Source organism: Podarcis filfolensis, assembly GCF_964270895.1.
Source record: "Podarcis filfolensis genome assembly, chromosome: 13".
NCBI lineage: Eukaryota > Metazoa > Chordata > Lepidosauria > Squamata > Lacertidae > Podarcis > Podarcis filfolensis.
In genome coordinates, this window is record NC_139615.1 from 13,620,391 (window position 1) to 13,630,893 (window position 10,503).

General features: G+C 42.1%; 1 protein-coding gene across 1 annotated transcript; it reads right to left on the minus strand.

The window, feature by feature from the left end:
• Window positions 1-1,002: 1,002 nt before the first annotated feature.
• LOC310747343 (vomeronasal type-2 receptor 26-like) lies at window positions 1,003-9,167 on the minus strand (the record flags this gene model as incomplete). Its single annotated transcript, XM_083581709.1, has 8 exons — window positions 1,003-1,074; window positions 1,807-2,149; window positions 2,731-2,830; window positions 3,197-3,323; window positions 4,462-4,689; window positions 5,409-6,251; window positions 6,717-7,008; window positions 9,076-9,167. 8 exons carry the CDS (start codon window positions 9,165-9,167, stop codon window positions 1,003-1,005), a joined length of 2,097 nt encoding a protein of 698 aa, XP_083437835.1.
• Window positions 9,168-10,503: the final 1,336 nt, after the last annotated feature.

Below are 10,503 nucleotides of genomic sequence, written 5' to 3' on the forward strand. Positions count from 1 at the left end.
CACACACACACTTAAAAATGGAGCTTGGTGAGGTCCATTTTTCCCCATGAAAATAAAAAAGGCTGAAGGGGGAACTGAGATTTCAATCTCTTTGCTGTCCATGCTGTTTTGCTTTAGGTTTTCCCCCTCCCTGGTTCAATTCCAGGATTTCCAGGCTTGTTTTTAGATATGCTATAAGCCACCCAGATTGGCTGGGATGTTGTTATGATTGTGATTGTGATTATTATGGCTGGGAGAAAAACTAGACAGGAGTGAAGGTGGGTTGCAGCTCCCATCACCCCCCATTAGCATCCAGTTGACTCAACTACTAGAGGATTGTGTAGCCAGTCCCTGATATCAGCTACTAAAACTTTGTGGCTGCTGTATTTTTCTGGTGACAGCAATTTCCTCACACACACAACCGCCCACAACACTTGGGTTCTTATGGAAGGATGACACTCACTTGTGCAGAGATGGTTTATATATATGTATAAAGAGTATCTAGTGTGTGTGTAAGTAGGGCTGCTGGTCTGAATATCTTTTACAGGAACACAGAAAATATTCTCACAGCAGCCAGAAGTCTGAGTTTAAACATGTATGTCCACTGCCAGATGATTTATATTACGCTTGATGCTTTGCATGTTTGTATGGTCCATTGGGGATTTTTTTTTCTTAAAACACACACACACACGTGTCACACGTCTTTTTTTGTATAAGGTTTTATTCAGACATTTCACAATACAATAAAAAGAAACTATTCTAAACAGAAAATAATAAAAAGAAAAGAACAAAACAAAAGAAGAAAAAGATGTAGATGAATACAAAGCTCTCTCTCACATATATCCTAATTTTGAGCAATGAAATTCGTTTAAAAGATACCTCTATTATTTAAGAACTGTGTGGTTATGGTCTTCCTGGGATCAAGGTCATATCCCAATAACTTCTAATTTATTTTACTAAGCAGAATGGTAAACTAGCATGAATTAACAAGAGCTCAAATGATTTTGATGTCCTATTTTTCAATCACTCAGCAGCTACTCCATTTTCAATCCTGCTGCAAATTGCTTCCACATAATATTCCATTTGGACAACACCCTGGTGAAGCAGACCCCTGTAAGTAACAGTATTTCACATTGTGCTCTCCTTAGTTTGTGTTCTGGGGGTATAGAAAGGTAGGCCAAAAAACAAAGATTAAGTCAACAAAACAACATACATAAAAATCTCTCAGTCTAACCTACCTCACAGAGTTGTTGTGAAGGCAATACAGAGAGAGGAGAGCCATGTATGCCACCATGAACACTTGGGTGGCATAGAATAGGGGTTTCCAAACTTGGGTCTCCGGCTGTTGTTGGACTACAATTCCAAACAGCCATAGATGGCAAGGCTAGTTGTCAAGGATGGTGGGAATTGTAGTCCAAAAACAGCTGGAGACCAAAGTTTGGGAAATTCTGGCATAAGGAGAAAAAGATAGAAGCAAAGGAAATAGCATCTTCTTGCCACAACATAAGGTCCCTGGCTAATGGCATCTCTTTCACCCTCTCAACTATGGTCATCCTTCTTCCTTACTAACCTCTCTTTACTGTTCATCTCAGGTCTAAGTATAATGATGTAGATTTTGGGGAGGAAGATGCAACCCAGTAAGCCAGCAGTAGAGGCCAAGATGGAGAAGATCTCCACAGCCACCATGTATTTCCCTTTGGTGCTCAGATAAGTGGGGACAAAGGACAGCCAAACACTGCAGAAGACCAGCATGCTGAAGGTAATCAACTTGGCTTCATTGAAAGTATCAGGCAACCTCCTGGCAAAGAAAGCCACAGAGAAGCTCACAATGGCCAAAAGACCCATGTAGCCGAGAATAAGGTGGAACATGATGTCGGAGCCTTCATTGCACTGCACTATGATTTGCCCATCCTGGGAGTGCAGGTCAAGCTCTGGGAATGGGGGAGAGGATGCCAACCACCCAAGACAGATGCCAGCTTGAATGAGAGAGCAGAAGGTGATAAGGGATCCTGCCAGCCTCTTCCCAAGCCATTTCCTCAGGCTGTTCCCAGGCTTGGTCACCATGAATGCCAGAACCACAGTGAGGGTTTTGGCTAACACACAAGCAACAGCAATGGAGAAGACGATGCCAAAGACGGTTTGCCTCAAGACACAGGTCACCTTTGTAGGCCTGCCAATGAATAAGAAGGAGCAGAGAAAGCAGAGAAGCAGAGAAGAGAGCAAGGTGCAGGTGATGCCCCAGTTGTTGGCTTTGACAATGGGAGTGTTCCAGTGCAGACCGAAGGTCCCCATCACAACAACTGTGACTAGGGAAAGCAGGAGAGCCAAGGAGGCCAGAATTGCCCCCAAGGGCTCCTCATAGGATAGGTAGCTTATTTTTTTTTGAATACATTGGTCCTGAAAGGCATTTGGGTAGTGATCATCTTGGCATTTCTCACACTGATCTGCATCTGAAAGTGAGAAGCATGCTTTCAGCATTTCTTGAAGCGATAATTATTAATATTATTGATACCGTATATTATGCGGTACACAAAACGTATTACTGAGCTGATGAACCAAAGCCTAATTTTTCAACTAAGTGATGGTTCCTCTCTGAACATCTCAGCTGTATTAATCAATCTATTCATATTTATTTTTCATCGTTGCAGTATACAGATTGATTTCAGTGTTTCCCCCTTAAACATGTCTATCTCTGCATTCAGCCCTATGTTTTTGCATTTCTAAGTTTGTGGCTCAGTGTTTCTTTTTTACACTTTCCGTAATGAAACTTGGGAGTGCATGAAACAGCCAGGTAGCCTGTCATCAGGAAAATCTATATTTGACAAGAAATAACTGTTCCTAATGACTGAAACTGTGTGGATACAATAGAGGAGATAATTTACTATTTGTTAATAACAGAAGATGAAAATTTGTTGGCTGCAGTTTCAATGGTGAGAAAAGGGAATCTATGGCATGCAATCTTAACCATTTCTACCCAGATGTATGTCATGCTGATTTCAATGGTGCTTACTCCCATGTGGATGTAATTGCACACAAGATATGCCTGAATAGGTGTGCAAAAGGTAGGGGAGAGGAAAGGAGAATATGTGTCAATAACATAAACACATGTGCTTGGGATCCATGACAGAAAATAAGCAGACATAATAAGACTGAAACATGAATGTCTGTGTTGTAGAGGAAGATGGGAATTCCAGTTGACTCGGGCTCCTTCACTTACCCTTCTGGACTGAAATCCTTCCTTTAGGGCACTGAACACAGTCATAGCAACAGATTTGCTTTCCCTGCTGGGCAAACATACTCTGTCCAGGGTGGCAGCTCTCAACACAGGTGGAAATGGGCAGCATCTAATGGTATTGACAAGGAAGGGATTTTGAATGGAATAAGCTTGCTTCTCTACATAACTCTTATTGTCATCTATGTCTGCTTTGCAGCAGAAAAGTCACAGGACTGAAATTAGAGGATGGTTGTCAAGCATTTGCTCCCTGGGCAAGTATCAGGCCCCCTGATAAAGATGCTTTGTGCTGTGACTTAACCATTTGGCCAGTCCAGCACATGTCTGAATGGCAAAGAGAAGCTAGTGCCAACCTTCTCCTTGATAAATTGATTCCTCATAACCCAATGCTGATTTCCTCCTAGAGACGCTCTCTTTTAAAGTTTAAATAAGAATAATTTTTTATTTAGTGTACTTGAAGTTGCAGATTAATATATACAATGCAGGTAGGTGTTACTTACATTGCTCATATATCTTACATAGATTTTTATCTAAGATAAATACTGTTACAGACTGACAGAAGCACAACAGAATATTCCTGTTGCTCTAACTGTTTAGACTGCTCATATTTGCCATAACTGTACAAACTGACATAACTATGCCCTTTTAAAATGTGTTTTTTATATGTCGGTTTTAATCTCTGAACATCCCTGAGACTTCTGGGTATTGGGCGGTATATAAATTCAATCAATCCATCAGTTAATTGCCTCAGACATATGACAGCACAGGGTTTTATAACCTTCAGAGTACCAGGACTTTCCTTAGCATTTTGGATGCTTTCATCCCACACATTATGGCTCAGCCTGATGTAGACCAACATCCTGGGACAGGATATCACCAGCACTCCATCCATCAACATTAGTGACCACACACTTCAGGTGGTGGATAATTTTCTTTCTACCTGGGCTCCGCATGGCAGAGATTGTTGGCAACAACGCATTTTAGAGCACAACAGTCCCTTTTCAAGAGCTTTAAACACTTGCCAATTCCTCACTCAGAAAGACCTTGTTCTTTAATCCTGATCTCTGAATTAGCCTCAAACTAGCTCTGGATCAACAAAGCAACAAAAACAGTATTTCATCAGTGAGTACCAGAGCTTCTTTTCTCACACTTCTCCTTTGTAGCCATTTCTGTTTTCCTGGATCCCCTGATCTTCTCATAAAAGATAATGATGATGGATGATGATTAAAAGAAGAAATAGTCCCGCCCACCTGATTGAACTTGGGATTCCATGCAATGGCACTTCCATTCACTGTGAACTCTTTTCCTGGGGGGGCCTGAGGGTCCACCCTCCCCACTCGGACTCTCTGGAAGGTCTCATTGGGAAATGTAACCAAGTTGAGGAGATCATAGCCACCTGCCTGCTGCCCCTTCTCATCCAAAGAGATTCCTTCCCCAGCACTGTTGTTGAAGTGGATGTTCTTCAGGAAGGAGTGGAGCTAGATTGCAAGAGGAAAAAAGACACAGACCTTGTAGGCTGATACACTCTCTCTTTTCCCTTTGACAAGTGGACCTTTGGCTTTTTACTACCATTCATCAGTATGTTATAGGACACTGAAAGCTGCCTTACAGTGAGTGAAATCATTGCCCTAAATAGCTCAGTCACTGATTGTTATTGGCTCTATAGGGTTTCAGAGTCTTTCCCAGCATGATCTTGAGATGCTGGGGGTTGAACATGGGACTTTTTGAATGAAAGCAGATGCTCTGCCATTGAGCTGTAAGCCTTTCCAGTTTCAATATTAGGAGACATGATTTGGTATGTTTTTAACTTGGCATAGATTCTGGGTAATTCAAAAACCTCCTCCATTAACATATGCAACTGCCTTGTGCTGAGTCAAACCATTGTTCTCTGCAGCCCAGAACTGTCTGCTCTGAATTGCCACAGTTCTATATGGCATACATCTGAGGTTTCAACCCATTTCTGATACGAGAGGACACTCCTGGCCCTTGCACAGTCCCAAGTAGGAGAATCCTGGGATGGATTAATTTCAAGATCTTTGAATGTGGCCTTTAACTGAGATCAAGTCCCTCCCAATGATAGAGCTCACCACTGAAAATCCCCAAGGCCTCTCCTCCATGCCACGGCTCAGCTGTGAAACATATGAACACTAATAATAACTCCTGTGCTTCTAACATTGAGGAGAGTAGTTGACAGTACCTGCCAGGGTTTAACTTTCTGCTGCATCCATCTCTCAGCCAGTACTTTCTGTTTGGCTTTTGATGAATACATGCTATGGAGAGCATGTGCTACTGCATGGACGGCATTGTAGATGGTGTAGCTCTGGCTGGACATTTCCATTTCAAACACAGGTCCAGTGAGTTTCTCTAGCTTCTCCTCCCCAGTGCAGGGTTCCTGTGTTGTTTCAAGTAGATCTGGGAATGAACAGAGGAATGCACTGGCCCAGAACTGCTGGATGAAATAAAGATTTGGTTGCCATGGATTTATGGTCTGTAGAAAGTCCTGAAACCCTGGAATTGGATTTGAATGGAGTGTAAATGACAAAGTGCCATTGAAGGATTTTGAAGGAAATTTGTCTCTAACCAGCACTGCAGTGAAATCCCATTGAGCTGTTGTAATCCACACCCTCTCCACTGGGTACATAGAGAAAACCTCAAGGGAGACTAAAACCAGTCTCAAAGCCTCTAGAGATTGACTGTCTCCGTAGACAAGAATCACATTCATTTGCCTCTGTGTGAGAGCAAACATGATTGGTCTCAATTTTTGTTGAAGTAGCTCATTAGGTAAAAATTTTGTCACTAGTGGGATCACCAGTGTCCAAGAAATACAAAGATTATTTTGGGAAAGTCTTGGTCTGAGAGTACGAAGGAAGGTTTCTCCACTGTCATCATCGGAAACAAGGAGGCCAATCCAGTTCCACCCAAACTTCCTGAGTAGCCAAACAATGCCATCATACTGAGCTTCTTCATTGGGGACCATTTGGAAGAAGGAAGGGAAGCGCCTTTGTTCACTCAGCCCTGGATCCAAGGAGCCATAGCTGAGCTAAAGGGAAAGGCATTATATTTTTACGAATCCGAAAACCATCCATTTGTTCATAAAAAGAATACTTCATTATTGTGGTGGTTGACCACCTGGTCTTACTTTTCTAAGTATACACCCCTGGCATTATTAAGTCTCAAACTAGGAGAAGTTTCTAAGCAGGAAGCTGGATGCTCCTATGATTATATGATTTGTGGCATGGCCAGGTTTGGAAGAACCAGAGCTTGGATTATTAGTATTATGGGTTTATCCTCCCCACCCCCCCAAATCCCAATGCAAATTGAGACGGCAGTGTTGGCAACACATAGCTAGGAGGCTTTAACATAATCATGTACCCACACCAAGTCTAACGTAGGACATAAGTGTAGAAAACATAATGTAATGGGATTGAAAGCTAACCTGGATGCTTTTTGAGGTTTTCTGTGTATGTCTGCCCTTGTGGTTGTATCTATGTATCTACACACATACCTGTGGAATCTTGTAGGTGTTTAATATATTGGCCATCTGAATGGAGTTTTGGGAGGTGAGCCCTCCAACGACGGCAATTAATTTATCTTCCCCATTACAGTGGTAATTGGGGGGATTTCGTTGTCCCATGAAAAGAAGAGCAAGAGTGTTCCAACAAGTTTGCGAAGGATTAAAAGCATTTTCATAAAATGTTGATCCCAGTGTGATGTTGGATAAGAATTTGGCATTCTTGTTGATCTCTTGCATAGCAAAGACGAAGGCAAGAACATGCTGGTAGTTTTTCGGGAGGACTCTGCAATGAGACAAAGAATGACTGCAAACATGGCAGAAAAGAAACAACTGTGTTGAAGTATTCATTTTGATTCATGCATGTCTTTAACTTGGGTGTTTCAGCCTACAGGACAAGAACATTCCATTCAAACTAATGATACTACAGCAGTCTCCTAAGATATTATGATTAGATGTTCAGTATGTAAATGGTAGATTCAAAGAGATCCATTGCTGTGGTGTGGGTGAATTGGTGGGGTTGGATATTGGAAACTCAGAAACAAAAAGCAGTTAACCTGCCAAGTTCAGTCAGGCTCTAATTCTTTCCCCACTTAACTAGTGTCAAAATCACCAACACAGTGGGATTTAATACTGAGTAAATTAGATTGCATGTTCCCAACACTCCCTTTGCTTTGCTTTGTCCACCACCTCCCTTCCATTTCTGAACCATATATTCATGGGAATGTGTTCCCAATTCAACCTGGGAAACAACTCTTTAGTATACCAGTGTGCTTTAACACACAATGTCTTTTTAGCAGCTCTTGAATCTAAGCCTTATAGATACGCTTTCCTTTTTAAAAAAAACCTAAAAACAACTTGGGAAGCAAAACCTTCCTCTTCTTTTTTTATTCAAAGGGATTCGCTTCCCATATAATCGTGCATGGGATTATAGGGTGTGATCACACAACCTTCCATTGGAAATTGCTTATTCCCATGTAAACATGTGTTAAGGAAAGCTCTCCTTGATCCCAAATATTTGAGAGGAAGCATCCCATTGGGTTCTGTGGAACTGCCTTTCACGCAAATCTGATTTAAGCTGCAATATGGCTGCAGCCACTTACCTGGGCGTAAGCACCACTAACCTCAGTGGTGATTACTTCGAGTAGGTAAGCCTAGATTTGCCCTGTCAGGCTAAAAGCTGATGCATGTTTGGGGTGTGGAGCAAAGCCCATGGAACTGAACAAGGCTTACTTGCAAGAAAATTTTGGCACAGGGATGGGCTGCAACATCTATGGGTTGCAACATCTATGGGCTGAAGTAGTTTGAAAACTTCAGCTGGGTTGTGGATGGGGCTCATATGGGCAAAAAGCAGGGGCAATCTAGTAGCCACACTTAAGCACTTTGGAATCCCCAAAGATTTCAACAGGATTCGGGCCCTGTACCCACTGAACACAACGAAGGGACTTGTTTTCAAGTTAATGTGTCCCTACTGCTGGGCTTTGCGCTTTGAGGGAAAAGGAGGGAACTGCAGTTTATCAGGCTCAAAATGAAAAGGTGATTTTTTGGTATCATCTAAAAGAATATCAAGTTGTAGGTAGTTCCACTTCAGTGTAGCAATACAGAAACACAACAATGAACTGCGGCGGGGGGGAGTAGAATAGCATTTCAAGCAAGTCCAAATTTGTATTGTAGGACTATGAATATGTACTTCTTAATTCTTTTCACAAGAATGAATATCCTACCTGAAAGACAACTCTGAAAAATATTGTTTACCTTGTGGTGTAGAGGGATTTGATTAGGTTGCATATGGTGCCTTAGACTGATGATGTTTATTTCTGCTAACTCAAGTGGTGGGACAAAAATCTGAATGTTCCCTGTGAAGGCTGACAGGAGAACCGAAGACAGAAGCCGATGCAGTCGTTTATTTCATCAAGTCATGAATAATCAGTGGACCCAACAGAAAATTTCCCAATCAATAAGTAACTACTTAAAAAAGTAAAGATAAAGGACCCCTGACAGTTAAGTCCAGTCGTGAACGACTCTGGGGTTGCAGCGCTTATCACGCTTTACTGGCCGAGGGGGCTGGCGTTTGTCCACAGACAGTTTTTGCGGGTCATGTGGCCAGCATGACTAAGCTGCTTCTGGCGAAACCAGAGCAGCGCATGGAAACACCATTTACCTTCCCGCCGGAGTGTTACCTATTATCTACTTGCACTTTGACATGCTTTCGAACTGCTAGGTTGGCAGGAGCTGGGACCGAGCAACGGGACTGACCTTCCAATCGGCAAGCCCTAGGCTCAGTGGTGTAGACCACAGCACCACCTGCGTCCCTAACTACTTACTGAGAACTACTTACTAAGTAACTACTTACTGAGCAGATAATGCAGAGGATTGTGGGTTCTCCATAAATTTCTGCATTTTGAAGTTTGCTAGGGTAATGGATATGAATTCACCGATGATCATGTCTGCTGGAGGACCATATGAATTGGTTTGAATTGTTTTTTCCAATCTGCAATAGCTCAAAATCTTGCTAGAAGAATAATGCATCAGCAACAGCAGGAAAAGCAGGTGGCGCACTAACCATTCTTGGGCTGAACTGGAAGCCATCATGTTTACCTATAGTCACTAACAGCATTTCAGTCTTGGCTGAAGTTATAAGGAAACTTGGATACATGGAGGCATGTACCTGCAGTAAATCTACCTCCCTAACTGGATTCATGTAAGTTGATAGGACAGGCGTCTATATAGACTACAACACAGGGCCGTCACATTTGGAAAGGGCTGTTTCTGTGGCTTATATTGTGCCTGGCATCTGATTTGCCATGGGACATTTAAAAGTAGTGATGCTGATCAATAATTATAAAAATTACAGGGTGAGATATTTGTTTTGCTAAGGTCCTCAAGTCTCAGAGCAAGCAAAGTTATTATGCTAATGAGATTTCTGCTATAGCCCAAGATCTTCTCCCTTGTGAAGCAGTGCCTTGGACAGTGGGCATAACTTTCTGAATGGAGAGAATTTGACACAAGTGCAGGGTAAAAAAGAGGCTTGTTTTCTGTGAACCGCCCTGAGACCTCTGGGTATAGGGTGGTATATAAACTCAATAAATAAAAATAATAAAATAATGTACATATCCCTTCTTCTGATTCAGACCATTCGCCCTTCTATCCAATTACTGTCTACTCTGAATAGCATTTATGCTCCATGGCACACCAAAGGGGTCTTTCTCCCATGCAACTTGAGCTTCATTAACTTCAGATGTTAGTACAGTCATACTTTGAGTTCAAATGCCTCAGGTTACAAATGCTTCAGGTTACAAACTCTGCTAACCTGGAAGAGTTACCTCGAATTGAGAACTTTTCCCCAGGGTGAGAACAGAAATCATGTGCCAGCAGCACAGAAGCAGCAAGAGGCCCCATTAGCGAAAGCACGCCTCTAGTTAAGAACAGTTTCAGGTTAAGAACGGACCTCCAGAATGAATTAAGTTCATAACTAGAGGTACCACTGTAATTAAACTTTGCCCTTATGTATCTGAAGCTGAGAGTGGTTGGGGCAATCCAGTCAGATGGGTGTCATATAAATAATAAATTATTATTATTGTGCGCTCTGCTACTGAGCAATATCCCTTCACTGTAACCTGGATGGTTAAACACTCCGTCATAACAGCAGACCAGATATCTCTTTTCTTCTTCTGCCTCCCTCAATGCTACCCCACATGTGATTTTTGTCTGTCCCCACAGCGGCCTAGGGATCTTTTGCATTAGAATCATAGAATCATAGAATCATAGAGTTGGAAGAGAC